The sequence below is a fragment of the Ovis canadensis genome, chromosome 25, assembly GCF_042477335.2.
Source record: "Ovis canadensis isolate MfBH-ARS-UI-01 breed Bighorn chromosome 25, ARS-UI_OviCan_v2, whole genome shotgun sequence".
Classification (NCBI taxonomy): Eukaryota; Metazoa; Chordata; class Mammalia; order Artiodactyla; family Bovidae; genus Ovis; species Ovis canadensis.
The window spans coordinates 46,546,395-46,569,522 of NC_091269.1; the positions used below are offsets into that span (position 1 = coordinate 46,546,395).

At 40.5% G+C, this 23,128-nt stretch overlaps 1 protein-coding gene across 4 annotated transcripts; it reads right to left on the reverse strand.

Moving 5' to 3' along the window:
- Positions 1-1,671: 1,671 nt before the first annotated feature.
- On the reverse strand, positions 1,672-20,894 carry PLA2G12B (phospholipase A2 group XIIB). 4 transcript variants are annotated; one of them, XM_069572037.1, is made up of 4 exons: positions 20,481-20,894; positions 10,695-10,783; positions 6,827-6,996; positions 1,672-2,085 (listed from the first exon to the last, which is right to left on the reverse strand). In XM_069572037.1, the coding sequence occupies exons 1-4, from the start codon at positions 20,689-20,691 to the stop codon at positions 2,079-2,081; spliced, it is 477 nt and encodes a 158-aa protein (XP_069428138.1). In that variant the 5' UTR covers positions 20,692-20,894; the 3' UTR covers positions 1,672-2,078. The 4 variants fall into 4 exon arrangements, with proteins under 4 accessions (XP_069428138.1, XP_069428137.1, XP_069428135.1 ...); XM_069572036.1 differs by having other exon boundaries at positions 6,831-6,996; positions 20,481-20,881; XM_069572034.1 differs by having other exon boundaries at positions 1,672-2,088; positions 6,831-6,996; positions 20,481-20,870.
- Positions 20,895-23,128: the final 2,234 nt, after the last annotated feature.

The window sequence follows — 23,128 nt, forward strand, 5'->3', positions numbered from 1 at the left end:
CTGCACCCTCAGACTGACAATAGAAAAAGCTATAAAGCTACACCATACTCTATTTTGTAGATGCTTAATACATTTTATCGAAGTAACTATCCTAAACCACAGAGATAAATGTTATCCGCAGTTAAATCCTCTTGCTAAATATGCCAGTTCATTTTATGGCTTTACAGAAGATCAGAAAACAGTTTTTCTACTTTTCTTTTTAGAAAAAGCTGCAACCAACAACTTGTATTGGAACCAGTAACATTAACAAAAGGAAGAAAAAGGAGAAAACAATCTAAATCAGGGGTTGGCAAACTTTTTCTGTAAAGGGCTGAAGGGTAACTAGTTTAGGCTTCCCGGGTCGCACAGGCCCTGCTGCAACTACTCAGCTCGGCTATCCTAGCACAGGAACAGCGGGAACTTTACCCAAACAGGCGCTAAGCCTGATATGGCCCAGGCCTTTGTTTGTCGGTCCCTAACTTCAGTGGTCCTCAGGCCTCACAGTACATCAGAATCATTGGGGAGTGTTTCTAAAATACCAAGATGTAGGCACCAGCCCCTGGAGAAGGCAATGGCACCCCACTCCAGTACTCTTGCCTGGAAAATCCCATGGATGGAGGAGCCTGGTGGGCTGCAGTCCATGGGGTCACGAAGTCGGACACAACTGAGCGACTTCACTTTCACTTTTTACTCTCATGTATTGGAGAAGGAAATGGCAATCCACTCCAGTGTTCTTACCTGGAGAGTCCCAGGGACAGGGGAGCCTGGTGGGCTGCCGTCTATGGGGTCGCACTTAGTCGGACACGGCTGAATCGACTTAGCAGCAGCAGCAGCAGGCACCAGCCCCCAGAGGTTCTTTAGGGTTTTAATATTCCTCAGGTGATTCTAATCTAAATCAGTGCTGAGAACCAGTGTTTTTAATACTCATCAGGTGATTCTAATCAGCAATCAGGACTCGGTCTCATTCCCTTCAGTTTCCACGGACTTTTCCTAGCTGTCTTCAGTAGCTGCTGCTGCTGTTAAGCCGCTTCAGTTATGTTCGACTCTGTGCGACCCCGTCCCTGGGATTCTCCAGGCAAGAACACTGGAGTGGGTTGCCATTTCCTTCTCCTAAGCATGAAAGTGAAAAGTGAAAGGGAAGTCACTCAGTCATGTCTGACTCTTAGCAACCCCATGGACTGCAGCCTACCAGGCTCCTCCATCCATGAGATTTTCCAGGCAAGAGTACTGGAGTGGGGTGCCATTGCCGGTCTTCAGTAGCAGTTTTTACCAAATGCTTCTCAGATCTTAACATGACATTAACACCGCTTAGTAATTGGGAATTTCAATAGGACTAGTTCAATGAAGGAAAAAAATGGAACCCCAGAGACCTCACTCTGTCTGACCTGTACCTCCACAGGCTTTAATCAAGTAAGTCTCTGACCTTGTCTTGTTCTTAACTCTTCAGCACTAGTGGTTATAATTGTTGTCATTGGAGGAACTTACCAGGTTGGGTTCTGTTCTCTTCTAAGTGAAATGGAAGCACATTGGTGATAGTGGAATTCATGCATCTCTTTTCACATTTTCTAAAAACTATATAATATGTGAGATGCTTATTAGCAACTGAAACATGGACCAGAGGAAAGTCATTGCCTCTCGAATGGTTGGACTCTCCAAAATTTCACTTATTAATATAATTATCAATTCCAAGAATTCCAGTATGTTAGTCTTTATTTTAGTCTTCAAAGTAAGCACTGAATTTCCAGGCAAATATGTCCTGGTTGGGGAGATTGGTGTTAAAGTGAAGAGTAGTTTTCAAATCACTTGGTGTCTTTTTTCCAATCTTCCTTTTCCAAGGTCAAGACTCACTTTCAGCTATAAAATGGTGTTCCTTTCTGTGCTTTGTGGTATCCAAACTTTGGGAAAAAGGATGAGGCACATCTGCCATACTCCCAGACTGACAGCTTTGAGTGGTGTCACTCAAAATGGGGAAGGAATCACCTCTTCCTCACAACTCTTCTTTCTCCTCTTCTGCACAGATGCAAGCTGCCCGCTGACTGTTCATAAAGGGCCGGCAGCCCAAAGTCCATACAGTGTTGAACACAGTATCAGCCAGGGAATCACAGGCTACTTGAAAAAGATGAAGAGAAATATAAGGGTTAATATACAAGACTACCCCAAGTAGTAGTTTGAGTAATGTTGAAGAGGCAGCATATTTCCAAGGATAACATGATACCCAGAGGAAAGTTAGAAGCAGTGACCCAAATACAGAATTAAAAGGAAAAAAAAAAAAGATTTATGAGAAGCTTTTTCAGAGAAGCTTCTAGCCAGGCTAATAAAGCAGAACACACTTTGAGATGCCCTCCTTTTATGGGGCCTCCAGGTCAAAACCATGACTAGCAATCAGAATCTCCCACATCACTATGCTCACTCCATAGAAAATTACATTTTTTTTCCGGAGGACTCAAATAACATTGCTATGTTTCCTATAGCTTTCCCTATTCAAGTGTGGGATAAATAACTAGGTTACTAATATTTTGTGAAAGATTTGTGCATCTGTATTCATCAGGGATATTGGCCTGTAAATTTGTGTGTGTGTGTGTGGTGTTCTTATCTGTTGGTATAGGTAAGGCTAGCCTCATAAGACTTGTTTGGAAGTTTTCCCTCCTCTTCGATTTTTTTTTTTTTTAATCAGTCTGACTGTGCCCAGTCTTAGTTGCAGCTTGCAGAGTCTTCACTGCCACATGCAGGATCTTTAGTTGCAGCTTATGGGCTCTTAGTTGGAGCATGTGGAATCTAGTTCCCGGGCTCCCTGCCTTGGGAGCACAGAGTCTTAACCACTGAACCACCAGGGAAGTCCTGTCTTGAACTTTTTGAAAGGCTTCCCTGGTGGCTCAGGTGGTAAAGAATCTGCGTGCAATGAGAGAGACCCAGGTTCAGTCCTTGGGTTGAAAAGATTCCCTGCAGAAGGGAATGGCTACCCACTCTAGTATTCTTGCCTGGAGTATCCCGTAGACAGAGGAGAGAAGGATTGATATTAATTCTTCTTTAAATGTTGAAGCCGCTTAAATAGCTGATTTTCTTTGAATGTTAAAGCCAGCAACCTCACCTGAATCTAGAGTCCAGGGATTTTATTGGGCATTAGTTACATAGGCATATGGTACTTATGTGACTTATTTCAGTCACTGGTACTCCCAGACCCGCAGAAGGAAAGCAGGTATTCACCATAAAATACACTGATTGTATGAGCCATCTAGACCAACTGGTATAGTGTGCCTCAAGATCTTAGGCATCCAAAACATCTCATCAGTCAGAATTTTCCAAGAGTTCACTTCCCCAGGGCTGATGAAGGGCTAGTCATCAGCTAGAATGGCTAGAAAATAGCCATTTCTTGGGAATGTGCAGAGTTTTAATAACCCAGATCTTTTGGATTAGACACTTTCTGTATGACATGGAACAGATATAACAACAGAAATCAGAGATGAGAGAGGAAATGGTAGAGAATAATGTTCTTGGCTAAATTGGAAACATCAATTTCAAAATAACGATGCAAGTTTTTTCATGTCTTTTAATAAATTTTTTTGTAAATTTCAATGACTTCTCTTAAGAAATAATGCTTATTAATATTTGTTTGAAATTTGATTTTTTGTTAACTTCATGTAAAATTTATCTCTAATTAAATTAACATATATAGAAAATTTCCACCTTTTTTAAAAAAGTGAAACCATCTGATCCTAAATTTTTTGTTTGTTGGGAGACTTTTGATTACTGATTCATTCTCCTTATTAGTAACAGTTCTGTTCAAGTTTTTCTATTTCCTCATGATTCATTCTTGATAGATTGTTTTGAGGAATTCATCTGTTTCTTCTAAGTTGTCTAACTTGGTGTATAATTTTTCATGGTAGACTTTTATGGTCCTTTATATTTCTGTGATATTAGTTTTAATGTTTTCTCTCTTATTTCTGATTTTATTTTCATCCTCTTTTTTTTCTCTTGGCAAATGTAAAGTTTTGTCTATTTTGTCTTTTTTAAAAAAAACTAATTGATCTTTTCTAGTGTCCTTTTAGTCTTCATTTCATTTATTTCCACTCTGATCTTCCTTCCTTCCTTCCTTTTACAATCTTTGGACTTCATTTGCTTTCTTTTACTAGTTCTTTGGGGTGTAAAGTTAGGTGGTTGATGTGAGATCTTTCTTATTTCTTGATGTTGAGGTTTATTGCTATGAACTTTCCTCTTATTAATAGAACTGCTAGGAGGGATAGTTAGGGAATTTGGGATTGACATGTACACACTGCCATATTTAAAATGGATAACCAACAAGGACCTACTGTAACTCAGGTACCAACAGGGAACTCTGCTCAATATTTTGTAACAACCTGACTGGGAAAATAATTTGAAAAGAAAGATAAATGTATATGTATAACTGAATCACTTTTTTGTACACTTGGAACTAGCACAACGTTGTTAATCAGCAATACTCCAATATAAAAAAAAAGTTTTTTAAAAAATTAGAATAGACCCAAATAAGTGGAAATACATCCATGTTCAGTGGTCAGAAAACATAATTTTAAGATGGCAATATTCCTCAAATGGATCTACAGAGCCAACAGAAGTCTTATCAAAATCTCACCTGCCATTTCTTGAAGAAATTGACAAACTGAACCTAAAATTCATGTGGAAATGAAAGAGATACAGAATATCTGAAAAAATCTTGAAAAAGAACAAAGTTGAAGGACACTTCTTGATTTCAGATTTTACTGCGAAATTACAGTAATAAAAACAGTGTGGTACTGGCATAGATCAATAGAATAGAATTGAATTGAAAGTCTTGAAATAAACACTGCAATTATGACAAACTGATTTTTTTGACAGGGGTACATAAACGATTTAATGTGGGAAAGAATAGTCTCTTTCAGCAAATGGTGCAGGAACAAGTGGTGGGAAAGAATAGTCTTTTATTTAACAAATGGTGTATATCGATATGCAAAAGAATGAAGCTGGATCTCTTTCTTACACCATACAGAAAAATTAACTAAAATGGATCATAGATCTAAATATATGAGCTAACACAACACTTTTAGAAGAAAACATAGTGACTTTGAGTTCGGCAAAGCCCTTTTACATATGACATCAAAAGTACAAGAAATTTAAAAGATAAAAACGGACTTAGGCAAAATGTAAAACTTCTGCACTACAAATTATATCATCAGGAAAGTGAAAAATCAACCCATAAAATGAGAGAAAGCATTTGCAAGTCATACATCTGTTAAAAGATTTACATCCAGAATATATTAAAAAAAGTCTTATGACTCAATAATAAAAAGAGAGCCCAATTTTAAGGAGGGCAAATGAATAGACATTTCTCCAAAGCAATTATTTAATGGCTAATAAGCACATGAAAAGATGCTCAATATCATTAGCCCATAGGGAAATGTAAATCAAAACCAAAATGAGAGATAACTTCACACCCAATAGGGTTTATAATAAAATAGATAGATAACAGGTGTTGGCAAGGATGTGGAGAAATTGGAGCCTTAATACATTGCTGGTGGGGATGTGAATTGGGGTAGCTATTTTGGAAATCAATTTGTCACAAACTTACCAAATAACCTAGAAATTCCCCTCCTAGATATATATCCAAGACAATTGAAAACATGTCACCACAAATACTTGAAATAAGTGTTCATACCAGAATTATTCATAATAGTCCAAATGCCCATCAATTGATGAAAGAAAACTTGTTTTATCCATATAATGGAATATTATTCAGCTATTAAAAAGGAATGAAATACTGATGCACACTACAATATGGATAACCCTTACCAAATGAAAGAACCCAGTCACAGAAGACCACATATTTGTAATTCCATTTATATGAATTGTCTAGAATAGCAAATTTATAGAGACAGAAGACTAACGGTTGCCTAGAACTAGACAGGAGAACATTGTGGTGAGACTGCTAATGGCTCTGGGATTTCTTTGTGGAGTGATGAAATTGTTCTAAAATTTATTGTGGGGAGTAGCTTGACCTGACCCTAGATTAGCAGCAGGCATTTTTCACCTTTTATAGGTATAGATAGAAGGATACTCCCATTTACAGAGCCTCATTAATTATTAATATTTTCAAGTCTACGCACATTCACTTTAGAACAACACTCTAGACATTGATCTGTAACAGGAGCCAAGATTCTTCCTGCAGCTGACTTTCCCAGTAGCATAAAGCCAGCTCTTCATAAGCCCGAATTTAAAACTTTACCATCTAAAAGCATATAACAGTAATACCTGGATATACTGTTCGGGCTTCATTAACTAAAGAATTACAATTTTCCTAAGATAAATTAGGAAAAAGAAATTATAGAATCACTGCTAGAAGTTAGGCAGCTAAGCAGTCATTTTAAAATAATTATCCTCAAGGATATAGAGAACTTTACACAAAAAGAAGATAGGTTTTAAAAAATTCTTTGTCTTACTGAAAACAAAATAAGAAAAAAAAAAGCTTCAACCCAACACCATGGACCTATACAGAATAATTCCTGATATGGAAAATTATTTAACAGTGGAATGGATAATGAAAGCCAGTTGGGCAAGTCTTGCTCTGGTCTTAGAGGATAGGTTTTTATCCTCTGGGAAGGCTTTGGTGTGGCCCTGTCCATCAGGAGTGGCGCCAGCAGCTCCTGGGCAGGACAGCAAGAACTTTAGTGAACGATTGCCAAGAGTTTCCCTTCCCCCTTGCTTCACTGGTCACAGAGTTCTATAAAGAAAGATCAGTGAACTCTGATGGTCTCTTTGAGTAAAGGGGCTCTGATTACATTTCTGTGTGAAAATAGGTACCAAACTCTCTGCTCACAGGTCAATGCACTTAAGATACCTACCTTCCACATTGGAGACAAAGCCCAAACTCCGTTTAAGGTCAGAGCAGATAGAGTGGAGGCACCATCGGAATTTTGCATCGCAGCGATACTTGTTGGCACCACAAGTGTCGTAACAGACATCCAGCTGGTTGCAGCACTTGGTCATTGCTGGAATACCCAAGTCCATCTGGAGAAAAGTGAAGGAAGAAAATGCCACGTTTAGACCAAGGACCTTAGGCAACCTTGCCTACCTTGTTCTCAAATTCCTGTTACAGATTCAGGTCAGTTCAGAAGCACCAGATGACTGGAAAGTATACATCAAGTTGACAATCACAGGATGCTAAGTTTTAATCATAATCTAGTCATTAGTTTAATAACTTTGAATGGCCCCTTTTTCTGCTTTTTCTTTTAGATTTTAGTAGTTTTCAAATTCACAGGCCACTGTGGAGCTAAAAATAGAAAATCAGAAAGTGAGTGCAAGAGGGCAGAGCTTCTGTACTTTCAAATTCAACTAAAACCTTTACTTTGTGAGATTTTTTTTTTAACCAAAGATTCCAAGGCTCAGAAGTATGAAAAATTAAGCCTTAGTTCACAAAGAGGTCACCAGGATTTTGCAGTGACCCATTCCATGCAGCGCTGTTTTAAGTGTGTGTATCTGTTTGAAATGTGTTGGGGAACAGAGTAGGGTATAGAACATAGTTCCTGACCACAACGGGACTATAATCAAACAACATCTAACATATATATACACATACACATTTATAAAGTGTCCTATAAACAATTATAAATCTGTCATAAACTAAGTTCATAGACCTCCACGCACAGAGACATCAAATGGGAACTTTTGTAGAGGATTATTAGATAATGGTATACTTAAGATATAACAAGTCAAAAAAGGAAGTAATAAGCAAATCATATATAAGCAAGTCAACCAGTTTGTTTAGTCATTCTAGGGTCTTCTCTGTGTGATATATGTTTTTTATTATATGTACTTTTTAATTAGGGAGAAAGACAAGTTGATAGCTGGCCTTGACTTCCAAAGTAACAAGTTAGATTTGACTGGGCTTCCCAGGTGGCATAATGGAAAAGAACCTGCCTGCCAATGCCAGAGACCTAAGAGATATAGGTTCCATCCCTGGGTTGGGAAGATCCCCTGGAAGAGGTCATGGCAACCCACTCGTGTATTCTTGCCTGGAGAATCCCATGAACAGAGAAGCCTGGTGGGCTACAGTCCATAGTGTCACAAAGAATCAGACATGACGGAAGCAACTTAGCTGGCATGCACTTGAAGAGGGAAGGGACATGGCAGAATAAGTGATGAAAGAGAAGTAATCAAGAACAAGATGACGAAGGAGTAGGTGGACGTGGAGTACATCTCTCTCCACAATGACATCAGGACTACACCTTCAGACACAGAGATGCATGCAGAACACCAGCTGAGAGCTAACAGAAGTACCTGACCAGTAGAGAAGAATATAGGCTGCTGCTGCTAAGTCGCTTCAGTCGTGTCCGACTCTGTGCGACCCCATAGACGGCCTCCCACCAGGCTCCCCCGTCCCTGGGACTCTCCAGGCAAGAACACTGGAGTGGGCTGCCATTTCCTTCTCCAATGCATGAAAGTGAAAAGTGAAAGTGAAGTCGCTCAGCCATGTTTGACTCTTCACGACCCCATGGACTGCAGCCTACCAGGCTCCTCCGTCCATGGGATTTTCCAGGCAAGAGTACTGGAGTGGGGTGCCATTGCCTTCTCCGAGGAAAAGAATATACATACCACGCAAACCTCCGAAGGATGAAGGAACTAGGGGGAAAAGTTAGTAGGACTGGACCTGCCCTTGGCCAATGGGGGAACTGAAGCAGGGATCCAATCCCCACACCAAGGCAATTTTCTGAGTCATAGGAGAAACATTTAATGCTGAGAGTGAAACAGCTGATCTGTGGCAGCCTAAAGGGGATGAGGATCAGATAGTCCTTGCTACAGCCATACATACCACGGACAGGGACGCTGCTCCTGGAAGGCGTAGCAGCTGGGAGCTGGAGTTTAGGGATTGTGGAGCAATACGAGGGAGAGGGCTGCTGTTGACCGCGGAGAGACAGATGGGGGTAGCAGGTTGGGGGCAGATGTGAGGAAGGAGACTGTGGTGGGAAATGCCTGTGGAGGAAATCCAGGCAGCCATGGAAGCAAGGCGATACTGCTGGAGGCGGTGGAGCCATCACCATAGCCTCTCTTTCCCCACACACCAGCATCGGCAGCTGAACAGTAGAGGCTGGCCCACCAAACACCTGATGCACTGAAGGACAGAGCAGGACCCACCCAGGGTGCTCCTTTAAGTGACTGATGTGCAGAACTACATTGTAGGACCCCAGCCAGGGGGGCCCCTCTATGTGCCTGATGCACCGGACCACAGAGAAAGACCCCAGGAAAGGGAGCCCTCTAAGTCCCTGAACGGGCAGGGCTACAGAGAAAGACTGGCCAAAGAGGCCTTCTGATCACCAGCAAAAAGAGGCTCGACAAAAGACTCTGGTAGGGCCGTAGCTCCTGCAGCAGAGGCAGCCTGTGTGCCTACACACTTGGCGTCGCCAGGGTCCCCACAAGCCAAGCATTTGTGCCACCTTCATCCTCAACTCTCACTGGGGCAGAGCTACTACAGGCAAAAAGAGTCTTGCGTCTATGCGCACAGGCTCACTTTGGTAGTGTCTGACTCTTTGCAACTCTGTAGACTGTGGCCTGCCAGGCTTCTCTGTCAGGAAGCAGGGTAGGGTCTCCAGGCAGGAATTTGCCTGGAGGTTTCCATATCCTTCTAGAGCACTATATTTCCTGCTGCCCTAGCTGCCAACTCCCCTGAGTAGCTGGAGCTGCCAGAATCCCTGTGACCCAAGCAGCTGCACCACCCCACACCTGGCCCTCACAGGGGCAAAGCCAAGTTCTCCAGGGCAGCCTCAGGAGCAAACCCCAGTGGATGACCCATACCCCGAGGTGGAAATAAAACCACAGTTGAAATCCAGGGGCAGTGTGGCTAAGGAAGAAGACCCAAAACCTTCCCACCAGCTGTACAAGCTGCAGATTAAATCCACACGGTCAACCAGGCAGACTCTGTGTCTATGGAATATATAAAAGGTCATTGAGAGCTCCCACAAAAGAAAAACACACTAGTTCTGACAGCTGTGAATACTGGGGGCAAGAACACACAAGAGTAGGACCAGCTTAGAATCCAAAACAAGATATGAAATGCTTCTACCAAATTTTCTACCACTTTAGCTTCTTTTCTAAAGTGAAAAAGGTAAAAGGGTTTCTGAGAGGTCTTTAAAAAATTAATTATTACTTGTTTTTAGAGGAAGCTGATAGTTTGAGAAATAGTCAGTGGCAAAATTAAAAATGTTTTAGGCGGCAGCTGGTTGGCAGGGGACAGTATGTGTATGTGTGTGTTTGCAGATTTCTATGATGCTACTACTCCAAACATAATTGATTTAACAGTTCAGACATGAAGTCGGCCACTTGCAAAAGTCCTGAGCATACAGCAATCAGCCCTCACTGGTCAGTACCGGCTAGCTCCAGTACATCTCTAGAAAGTCTCACCAATTTGAAGAAGTCACACTTGTCCGATCTATTTCAAATTAAGTTATGCTTGGTTCACTAAGGCTCAGCTGATGTTTGCACTGGTGACTTCAAAGTTCACTACCCAATGGCTAATCTGAGGGACAGCTGCATCTGAGAAAAGGAAATTAGATGCTTTCTTTGAAAATTATCTCCTTTTCTCTGTATCCAGTTTAAAATACTAATTATATTGCTCAACCATATTCCATAAGTGATGAGTTCCATTAGAGGGAACTCTTAGATTAGTCTTAGTCAAAACCAGTCAACTAAGAAAACAATGGAGGTGTACATACTCTTTCTGGTACCTTGAGACCCAGGAAATAGGAGCTGCAGCCATTGGGCTCCTGAGGCTTGTAGCCAGGTCTGGGCATTGGTGCCTTTCCTAGCAGGGGAAACAGGAAAGAAGCAGGAAGAAGAGTTTAGAAATGAAGCATTTGGAAACATTCATCAAATAAAAATTGTCTAAAAGTATACTCAACTTTTCCTTTAAAAATAACTGCTCATCACCGACTTAAATTAGGTGGTGATGATGAGTGATGATATCAAAAAAAAGTAATACTCTCCAGACCAAACTGGCATTTTTCTCCCAATCTTGAAGAGTTTTATGAGCATTTATTTACTAACAATTCTAACATTTCTTACATGGGTGACCTTGAAGATAAGGTCCATGGCAAAACCAAACTAAAACTTAAGATCTTTCATTCTTCTATCCACTGTAAGACCACATACTATACACAAAGACCACTGCCTGATCATACAGTTAAGGGATCAGAATTAAAATAATACCACAAACATTTTTAGAATAACTTGAAGGAAATTTTGCAAGATTCCATAAATGTAGGCAAAGCATTATTTACCAAAATACAGAGAAAACATGCCTATACAATATTGTAGTTGTTTGTGTCATAGAACTAAGGTGAAACTATCTGAAAAGCTTTGGATTTCTTGGTTTCTCCTTCATGGCTTTTGGGTTATTTTATAGTCTTGCAAATACATACAGAGAAGCCTTGTCAGTGTATCAAGGGTAGTCATTATAGATAAAGATAACCTTGACCTTAGATGACCTCAGAACAGTCATCTGCAGTGAGTATTTTTATGCCATTATCCAGATAAGAAATATGGGACTAAGAGATTTAGTGACTTGCCTGAGTCATTTAGAAAGTGGGAGGAATTGGGGTATAAATCCAGCTTTCCTGTTTGTCTCCTAAACCCATGCTCTTTCCCCTCATTCCTCTTCATCTTATAGGAGAGCTGAGACATAACAAAAGACTCAGGAAATAAGCCAGGAATTAATCCTCCAAGTGAGACGCATGGCATTTCTTCTTTCTCTTCTGTAATTTTCTCCTATCAGGTGTTTTATTCTTAATTATTTTGTATTATGAACTATTTCAAAACTAAAGTCAGAGAAACAAATACCTATGTACCCACTATACAGAGACAATGAATGTCAGTGTTGCCAAATTTGCTATAAATATTTTTTATGCTTAATTAAATGTTATAAGTATAGTTGAAGTCTCTTTATACCCCATCTTTCTGTTTTAAGTTTTAGATGCTAAGTCTATGATTTAAAGCTCTCTCTCCTTTTATTCTTACAAATTGTCTTGATTACTCTTGGACATTTACTCTTACACATGAATTTGTGAGTCCACTTATTACATTCTACAAGACATCATCAGGATTTTTATTGGAAATACATTGAATTTACAGATTAATTTGGAGACAACTGGATTTCTTAGAATATTCTAAATTTCCAGACATGAGCCTAATATAGCTTTCTATTTACTTAGATCTTTCTTATGTCTTTCAATAGAGTGTTATGATTTATTCCATATGTTTATTATATCTCCTACAAACTATATTATTCAGATGCTTAAACAAGGTAGAATATCTTAAGAATATCAGGATCTAAAATTAAGGCTCAGAAGGCTGGAATGATGTCTGTCCTTTTCTGGAACCGAGGCTGCTTCTAACCTTCTGCTCTACCAGCCCTGGAATGTAGCCCTGGGTCTCATGATCCAAGATGGTGCTTCAGCCAACACATCCATATTACAAACAGCAGAATGGAAAAAGGATGTAAAAAGGTCAGAGGTCCTCTCTTTAATAAACCCATTCCAGAATGCTACACACATCACTTCCTCTTACTTCCGTTTAGCCTGACTTTAATCATATGGCAACACCTACTTGCAAAAGTGGGCTAGGAAATGAAGTTTTTTTTCCAATGTAGGCAGCCATGAGCCCAGCTTGAAGTTGGAAGGAGGGCTTATGAATGTAGAAAAAATGGGGATAATGAGCAGTCTCTGCCATAGTCTGTTTGGGTATTTGTTACTGTGGTACAACATGCTTATAAGACAGTGGTTCAAGATAGCCCTCAGTGATCCTTGTCCTGGTGTATTTATACCCGTGTGTACTGTCCTATGGTTGGCCTGTGTGACCAACAGAATATGGCAGAAATGGAGGTATGTTGCTTCCAAAATTACGTTATAAAAGACTACTACTTCTGTCATGGAAAGGTCCGTGTGGCAAAGAACTAAAGCCTCCTGCTAACAGCCACATGAATTTGGAAGGAATCTCCAGCTTCAGCCATATCTTCAGAGACTGTAGTATCAACAGGCAGTGTGACTAGAACCTTTATTAGAAACTCAGAGCCAGAACCACCCAGAAGAGCATCTAGATTGTCCATCCTGTGTGATACAATAAAATGTTTGTTATTTTTAGCTGCTAAGTTTGGGGGGCACTTGTTTCTCAGCAATACTTAATTATTGCAGTTGTCGTTATGATTTGAATGTTTTTTCATTACATCTTTTTCTACGAGAGCTTTATTGAGATAAAATTCACATATTATACATTCATTCGTGTAATGTATTTCAGTGGGTTTTAGCTGTGAGACCATCACCATAATCTAATTTTAGAACATTTTTATTATCCCAGAAAGAAACCCAATACCCATTTTTACAAAAATCTCCATCTTTCATGTTCATCCATGTTGTAGCATGTACCAGTACGTATTCCTTTTTATGCATGAATAATATTCCATTCTCTGGATCTACTACAGTTTGTTTATTCATCCACATTAATAGACATGGTATTTGTTTCCATTTTTTGGGCTATTTGTGAATAGTGCTGCTATGATCAACTGTCTACAAGTGTTGGTTTGAATATCTGTTTTCGGTTCTTTCATTTTTCTATACCTAAGGCGTGGAATTTCTGGGTCATATAGTAATTCTGTTTAACATTGTGAGGAACTATCAGCCTGCTTTTTTCAGCAGCTGTACTATTTTGTATTTCCACCGGAAATATACAAAAGTTCCAATTTCATTAATCCTCACAATTTCACTACAGTGTATCTATAAGTGGTCTATATATCTGGAACAATCTGAAGGCTTTGGGTCTTTCACCTCTGGAGAATTCATAGCCCTTGTCTGAATTTTTAAGTTTCTTCATTCTCTATAATTTCTCCTTCTGGGCCTCTTTCTACTGAATGGTGAATCTTTTTGATCCTGTCCTTCTTGTATCTTAATCTCTCTTTTATATTTTCCCTATTTTTCTCTCTGTACTGAATTTTTATTAGCTTCATCAAATTTATTTTCTACTTTATTAATTATCTCTAGGTTGACTAGCTGCTAGATTATCTGATATGTAACCCATCCACTGAATTCTTTTGATGACTATAATTTTTATTTCTGTGAGTTCTATTTAAATCTTTCAAATCTACATATTCATTTTCTTTGTTTTATTTTCTAATTACATTTTCTATCCTTTCTTTTATATTTTTAATAATTTCAAATGTTATGATTTTTTATCTCCAATCCTTGGGATGCCCTTTCATTTTTTAATGTCCACTGACTCTCTGTCATGGTGGATTATCTTTTCAAATGGTATGTAGTTGTTTTCAGAAGGGCTTGTTTTTCTAAAAGAATTCCTGTGCCCTGAGTCACATACTGCAGAGTAGTCCCTAGCTGCTTTTGCTGTGGCTCCAGCAGACTGTGGGTAATTGAGACACACAGGTATTTGTTAATTTCTCAGCTTGGAATACTCACACCAGGCCAACTGAAGAAATTCAGATTCCTCATCTGTGCATAGAATATGCTTCAGGTAGTGATTTTTTAGTGGGTATCTATTCCCTCCGGCAGGCCCCACCCCCAGGTGGATAGAAAGCTTCCTTGCTACTTCTAATCCCTTTTAAACAGACTAGACAGTTTCCCAGGCTCTAAACTTTCTGCAAACTGTTCAGTTCCAACTTCCCAAATCTTACAGTTCTTCTCCTCTCTCTGTATGACTATTTATTAAAGCACATTCCTCAGCCCATGGAGTCTATATATAATGTTCCAGACTGAGACCTCCAAGGACCACAGCAGCATAAGCTCCTGCTATCACTTTGGTTTTGTGTTTCCTCTTCATTTCAGGAACTTGAAGGTTTCCCTTTATTTCATTCTAGCTTGAGTGTATATGTATGTGTTTTAATATTTAATTTCCACTCAGCCTTCTTATTATTTGTAATGGAAGTGTCCTGTACTTGTTGATAGAGTCTGCCAGCCCACCAGAGATTCCTCCATCACTTTTCAAAGGCCTTGAGAAATATAACTTAGTACTGATACTCTACTAACTTGTTGTGTGTGTGTGTGTGTGTTGCACTGGCAGTAGGGGAATGGGTAAAGTGTATTAAATAATACTAGTAATCAAATTATACATATGGAAATAATCACACAATTAAATGTGTATTATCTCTCGGAAGTGAGACTATGGTGATTTTATTTCTTCTTTGAGTTGTTATTTTACAAATGTTCTACTTATACTAGGTTTATAGAAATCAGGGGGAACATTTCAGTAAACAAACAAATGTCTAAATTTGATGGTGAAATTTAACTCTTTTTCTGATCAAGGGTTTTTGCAGCAGACTCAGTCCAGTTTCCTGAGTTACCCTCTGCCTTTTTTGGACTTAATAACTCACAGAAGATAAAACTCCCAGTTTGAAAGATAATGGGTCACCAATTACAGACACGTCCTATCTGGCCTGCTGTTGATGACAGTTACTTTTATTGTATTTAATGTTTCATGGTAGCTGCAGAAAGTCTGTTGAGGAATGAAGCTTGAAATAAAAATTCTAAGAAAAAAGGTGATGGTTTGAGTCCAGACAGAAATTATGTACCAGATCCTCATGTTACAGCTGGAGCAGATTTGAGTTGTGTTACGTCTTTTCAGTTTGATGTTTTTAGTCTAGGCCTCAGTTACACACGATGTCACAACCTAGTTTTATTTTGGGGTTTTGGCTACCTATAGGAGTGACAGGCTGACCACCTGATCTGGATCAGCTTGGCAAACACTGGGCCAAGTCCAGCCTGTTCTTGTATAACCTGCCAGATAAAAATGATTTTTATATTTTTAAATGGTTGGGGGGAAAGTCAAAAGAAGGATAATATTTTGTGACATATTAAACTTGAAATTAAAATTTTAGTGCTCATAAAAACTCTTCAGAACACAGCAACACTCATTAAGTATATTAGCCACAGATGCTTTCACAGAAAAACAAGCCAAAAACTGTTTTGATCTTGAGGATGGTCCTTTAAGCAAGAGAAAAAATGCAGAAGATATAAAGGAAGTCCTGATAGACTTGTGGAGATTTAAAACATCTGACTAAAGTGAAACACCACAAAACACTTAAAAGACAAATAAGGGAGTTAGGCGTGAAATGAGAGTTCTACCAGCAGACAGGTCCACTACCTTCTGGGCCCAACCGGTTTTTCTCTCTGTCACAGTAAAAATGTCTGGGGTTTATCACCCAGGTCAAGGGTTAAGCCACATGCGAGGGTGTGTACTTTCTCCCCACGCAGCTGGTTCCAGCGGAGGCAGCTCTACGCTCCACTAGGGGTCGACCTGGTGGTCAGACTGCCGAATTAAGCGCTTCGAATTTGCTTCCTGCCAGAAACCCTCAAACACAGCATGAGGAACACAGCAAGGAGCCAAACAGAACTGTGGCAATTGAACTGAGGCAGTGAACTCGATTCCAGTCGCTAAAACAGATCCAGTTACTGTATGAGGTCAAGTGAGCGACTGATCCCAGAGATTTGTCTGGGACAATCCCTGTTTCAGTATTTAAAGTCCTTTGTTCCCAGGAACCACAGCCCCCCTCACCCTGGCAAACCTCGACAGTTCATCACCTTTCCTGAGAACAACCTTTGCCCTCTAGGTCAGTAGCTCTTTCCTTTTTTTGGGCCATACATCCTCTAAGAATCTGATGAAGGCTGTGAATTCTTTGCCTGGAAAAATACACAAACTCACAGGTTCATAAAATTCTGCTCTAAAATCACAAACAGGTAAAAAGTTCTCTAGAAAATAAGAATGCTGATGTTTAAGGATACCTGCTTTCCTAGAACTTAACGCAAGAAGAAAATTATCCTTTTATCCAAGTGTGACAGTGTGCATGAATATCTTAAATCATGATATACAAGACACAGAAACTCTGCCCCAGAGACCTTCATAAAGACACAGAACATCTAAATCATCATTTGATACTTTCTTCCAGAAGCCGAGAGGGTGTTTTCCAGCCACCGGGATTTCTGTGTTTTTTAATTTTATATTGAAAAAGAATCAGAAGAATCTGATTGCATAGTTAACTTGTTGACTATCTTTCTCAAACATTTATAAGATTTGTTTGGTACCTGCCATGCTCCATTTGGTAGCTTGGTTCAGATGTAAAGAATCTGCCTGCAATGCAGGAGACGGGGGTACAATCCCTGAGTCGGGAAGATCCCCTGGTGAAGGGAATGGCTACCCACTCCAGTATTCTGGCCTGGAGAATCCCATGGACAGAGGAGCTTGGTGGGCTGTTACAGTCCATGGGGTCACAAAGAGTTGGACGCAACTGAGTGACTTTCACTTTCTAACAGCACTAATTCTTTATATACAGTGTCTTTAATTCTTATAACCATCTTGCAAGATAGATATTATTAACGTTAGATATAAACATGAGGAAACAAAGGTTGAGAAAGTTAGGTAACTTGTCCAAGGTCACTAGCAACGAGATGTCCTGCACCCCCACCCCCAGATCAAACCCTTGATTTTTGCATCAAAGCCTGGTTCAAGGACCATTTGTGCCGTCCCTAGCACAGCCCTACTGAGTCAGAATCCCTGAGGTGGGAGAGGGTGTTCACATTAGTGCAGACTCCTTAAACCAGGTGTATGTACCATGTATCACTCCACTCCAGCACTCTTGCCTGGAAAATCCCATGGACGGAGGAGCCTGGTGGGCTGCAGTCCATGGGGTCGCCAAGAGTCGGACATGACTGAGCGACTTCACTTTCACTTTTCACTTTCATGCATTAGAGAAGGAAATGGCAACCCACTCCAGTGTTCTTGCCTGGAGAATCCCAGGGACAGGGGAGCCTGGTGGGCTGCCATCTCTGGGGTCGCACAGAGTCGGACAGAATTGAAGCAACTTAGCAGCAGCAGCAGTACCGTGTATGCTCTTGATTTGTGTTGAATCTCTATGTTTTAGCCCAATCCTTTGGTAAATTCAGATTTTGTGTGTTAACAGGAAAACTAACTGTAGGTAAATGAAGTGTGGCAAAAACAGTGTTGACAGGCTAGCAGGATACAAGCACAAATTGCCGGTCTGAACAACTATGGGCTGAAGTTCTTCCAGAATGATCCTTTACATTGTGTTGTCTACTGTAGCTGCAATTTGTAATCACCTGGGAAACATTAAAAATAATGATGTCTGGGTCCAACCTAAGGAGATTCCCTTTTAATTGATTTGGGCAGCAAGTGTTTTTTAAAGCCGCCCAGGTGATTCTAAGTGCTGAGTGAGGTAGGAACCACTGTTTTAAGTGGTGATAAGCACCTATCAAATGGCAGTTTTTCTTGTAGACTAACTGTTGCTAAATTGTTCCTTCTGGAAAAAACAAGAGAAAAAAAATCAGTTTTTAAAGCAGCCTTTTTCCCCCTGGAAGAGTGATCCCAGGACTCGAGCAGCAGCAGGACCACCTGCGAACTCTTAGAACTGCAGATTTTCTGGCCCAGCCCCAGACCTACCCAATCAGTATAGGAGGGGTCGAGGTGAAGCAGTCTTCTTAAACAAGCCCTTAAAGGGATTTGCAGCGCTGGCAAGTTCGGGAGCCAGTGCTTTGAAGAAAGTGTTTTGCACAAGAAATGTGTCACAAAGCAAACTGTAAACGAAGTGAGTTATTAGATGCTATCTGTTCAAAAGCCTGCTTGGTTCTCAATCAACTTGAGAAGATAGTATGTGCTGTTTGGGTGCAGCCTTCAGGTTCTTGGCTCTCTGCATTCCAAAGGAAACAAGGCTTAACCCCCTCTTTCCTATATGGTTTTCAGGTCCCTCTTTGGACAGGTTCCGTTTTGCAGAGTGACTGGAGTTACTTGCGACCCTGTAATCTCTGTTGACTATTCCCATCCCCCACCAGTGATTGCTGCATCGACTGACCCAGGTGGAAACTTGCAACAAAACTTTGCTGAAATCTTTTAATGCCATTTTACTAGAAAAGAGGGTTTGGGTGTTGTTTCCCTAAAGAAAGAGAAGAGAAAAGAAAAAAAAGTCCTGTGTTGTCTATTTGCTAAACCACAGACTTCATAAGTCTTGTGTTGCTTCTAGGAAGGAAAGGAGCACCTGTGTTTATCAAATACCTGGAGCTAACCCTTTCCTGCCCCATCCATGCAAACTCGGTGAGCATGGTCCCTGTGACAAGGCATCTCTGCATTTGTCCAACACACCCTGGATAAAGACATGGCTAGCAGTTTTCCTCTAGCACAGGTTTACGCTATGGAATCTTCACAGAGATGCAGCAGCTTCCTTTTTTTCACTATCTCCCTCTGAGGTTGAAGCTTCTATTCTGTAAAAATTTTGGTTCTGGAGTGCTAACCACAGTCTCTTAGTCACTTTCAGTTTGTAAGAAGAGATTCCCTCTGCTCAGGGGTAAGAAAGGAGTGCAAGACATTGGCCGAGTCCAGCAAGCGTGTGGCTTTTTTGAGTCTCTCTCCAAGCTGAGTTTTATCTGTTGTGTCTGGAGAGAAAATTTCTCAAGTGTTTTCCTGCTAGGCTCAATCATCATCTTCATCTCTTAATCCCATGCTGAAACATTTGATAAACTAAACATTGAAATCGATGCTGTTAGGAGACTGTGTCTGCTTTCAAAAACATTTTCCTTGGAAGTTACCCCTTGCCTCCTAGCTGTAAGGTCCAGGGCCCCTCTTTCTGCTCCCATTACAGTGAATTCCAGTGTTGGGGAGAGCAAGAACAGGCCTCAGGTTCTGCTGTTTTGCAGCTAGGCCTTCACGCAGCTTCCCATGTGCCCTCTTTACAACTCGGGTGAGGTAGTGCTCCTACCCATTCAGTTCCACATCCAAGACCAGGCCTGAGGGACAGTGTGGTCACTCAGGGCCTGATCCCTGGTGGGCAGAAGCAGCTGGCAGATGCCCATCCTACTCACGGAAGGCCTGCCACTGCTGACTGAGGCAGGGACAGCTCTCTCGGTTTGGGATGGGGTAGGGGGTGGGACGGGTTAGGCAAAGTGATCAGAGACTGACATAGCTGGGAGGAAGGTGTGAACTGTATTACGGGGAGAGGAGAATCCATTTCTAAGCTAGGCACAAAGTGTCTGAGGAAGCTCAGAATTTTCCCTGAATGATCAGCTTCAGTTTTCAGCCCTAGGAACACCTCACAAAGACATCCCCTATTCATTTTCCTCCTTGCCACCTTTTGCTAAGTATCTATCTGCCTCAAAACAAACCCATTAAAATGGCCCCAGGGAACAAGTATTGCAAAACTCCTTGGAGTAGGTTTGCCAGATAAAACACAGGAAGTGCAGTGAAATATATATTTCAAATAAACAATCAGTAATTTGTCATTATAAGCATGTTTCAAACATCTCAAATATTTTAACAAATATTGGTTGTTTATTTGAAATTCAGAGTTCACTGGGCATTCTACATTTTAATTTTCTTAATCTGGCAACTACCCCGTAAGAAGGGGATAACAGGGGAAAAGTGCATGACGGATTGTGGCCCCGCTCAGGCTGTTCACAGGTCCGCCAGCGATAGTTTCACAGGAAGAGAAGCCGTGCACTCACCGTATCGGCACCTGTACTGACAGACTCCATTTTTCCCTCCCAGCAGTTCCAGAAAGGAATCGAAGTAGCTGTTGACAGATTCAAAGCTGTCCCGGATGTGCCGAAGGCCCCAGTCTGAATAGGACTCCTCTGCGTCAGGGCTGCTGTCGCTCTGAGCCAGGCCACCAGCCAGGCTGAGCCACAAAATCAAGAAGCTGATGGCCCGCGTCATCCTGAAGCCAGGTGGGTGCTGAGGTCCCTCCTCAAACTCCCCCAGCCAGTGTCCCAGGAAGTCCAGGTACACAGCCCACCGGCCAGATGCCAGGCAGGACTGGAAAAGGGATTACCTGGAACGCTCAATCTGTGTGCTCCCCAGAGGTGGACTTTAAACACAGCTATGGAGGTTAGGATGAGATCAGGGCAATTAGAAAGGGCAAAGGTTAGGCAGTAGGAGGGCCTTTCTGGGGGACGGCTAGTGAGAGAGCGAACACTTCACAGTGGATTCCCCGGCCCTGGAGCAGGGAAGTTAGCCAGCTTCTGGAGGCATAAGTCGTGGAGCCATTGGAATTCTACCCTAAACAAGCTGGTTAACCTACAGATCAGTTGCAAGTTTGGTCCCCCAGGACCAGCCTCTTGACACAAAGGACCTGGCCACACCCCTAAGCCAGTCACCTACAGCTGGTGTTTAGCAAGATGCAGGAAGGTGTATAAAAGACTCAGGAAATCCCCAGTGAGGGTGAGTCAACAGGACCAATGGTCTGGGTACTGTCAGAGTCTGCTCTAAGTGTCTGTGAATGGGGCGTTCAGATGTAGCACCCCACCTTCTGTATCAGTGCCGCTTCGCGCTCAGACTCTGTCCTCTAATCTGACAGAGCTCCTCATGGGGCATTTTGCCTCTTTATTTACAGCAGTATTTTTATTTATACTCAGCTGCATCTGGTGTTTACAGATTGAGATAGAACTTGGGGAACTCAGCACTCTTAGTGTTATTCTTCCATTGAGTTGCTTAGAAGAGAGTTTCTCAGAAACACTATTTGAAATTTTAGGCTTTAAAAGTGTTGACTGAAGTCTAGTGTTTTGGTGTCATCTTCAGTTTATACTTTGCTTTTAGTCATGTGAAGAAATAAATTTTATCTGTGAAATCACTAGGCTAAAAAATAATAACTATGGATCAAATGAGTCATCTTGCTTCTCTGTCAAAAGTCTGGAAATATCCACAGAAAATAGTGAATTAAATTTCTTCATTTTAGATAAGAAATGTATTTGTCTAAAGACTCCAGTAATGGTACTCATTATAAAATATTTCATATGAACAGCAGCAATGCCACCAATATTTTAAAGTACCTATAATTTTTAAAAACCATTGTGTGCGTGTGTGTGTGTTTTAATTTCACATCAATTCTAGAAAGAAAGGTAAATACCATACCCATTTGAGAGGTGAGAAAACTGAGATAGAAATGACTCAGTCAAAGACAAACAGGCTCTCAAGGCTAAAAGCTGAGAGACAGAACCAGCTACATCACCAGTTAAAATGAAAAGTGGAGCTCCTTTTCAAAAAGCAGGGGGAAATTGCTATTAAGGGACCTAAAATAGAAAGCTTTTTCCTTTAAAAAAATGTTTTATTGTGTTATAAATATTGGGTAATAGTGATAGCTGAATAACAATATAAACTTATAAATTGCAAAAATATTTTTGGTGTCATAGTTTTATATAATATGTAATACTTTATTATTAATGTATGACACCTTGATTGATCATTTTTCTGACTTTTCTGCAAATTCATTAAGTCATTAAAATTCATACTTCGTTTTCAGTTCATACAATTGAAAACATTGCCAGTTGCTCTTGGCAAATGCAAGGTCTCAGATACTTTTTGATAATTTTTAATTTTGAGAAGGCTCTGCTGATCCAACTGTTACTGGAGTTATTAAAAGTATCTTTTCTCCATTTTTTGATCTTTAAAATTTATTATTATTATGGTAGATATTATTTATTCATATTTACCATTTTAACTATTTTTAAATGGATAATGCAGTGTCCTTAAGTACATTAAAGACATTCACAATGTTGTTCAGCTGTCGTCAGTCTCCACCTCCAGAACTTTTTCATCATCCCCAACGGAAACTCTGTGTATGTTAAACAGTAATTAACCATTCTTTTCCTTCAACTTCTGGCAACCACTATTATCCTTTCCTTCCATATGAATTTGTCTATAGAAGGTACCTCATAGAAATGGACTGATACAATGTTTGTCCTTTTGTGTCTGGCTGGTTTCATGGAGCATAATGTTTTCAAGGTTTATCCGTGTTGAAGTGTGTGTCAGTATTTATTGTGTATATGATGCTGCTGTGAAATTAGTATACATCGCTGTTCGAGTACCTGCTTTCATTTCTTTTGAGTACCTGGCTAAAATGGGTTTTGCCAGATCAAGTGGTAATTCTACATTGAACTTTTGGAGAAATCATCATACTGTTTTCTACCGTGGCTGCACCAGTTACATTGCCCCCAGCAACGCAGAAGGGTTCCGATTTCTCCATATCCTAACCAATGCTTGTTATTTTCCATTTTGTTTTTTGGCAATAGTCATCCTAAAGAATATGAAGTAGTATCTCATTGCAGTTTTGACTTGTATTCTCTGATGGTTAGTGATATTAAGTACCTTTTCTTGA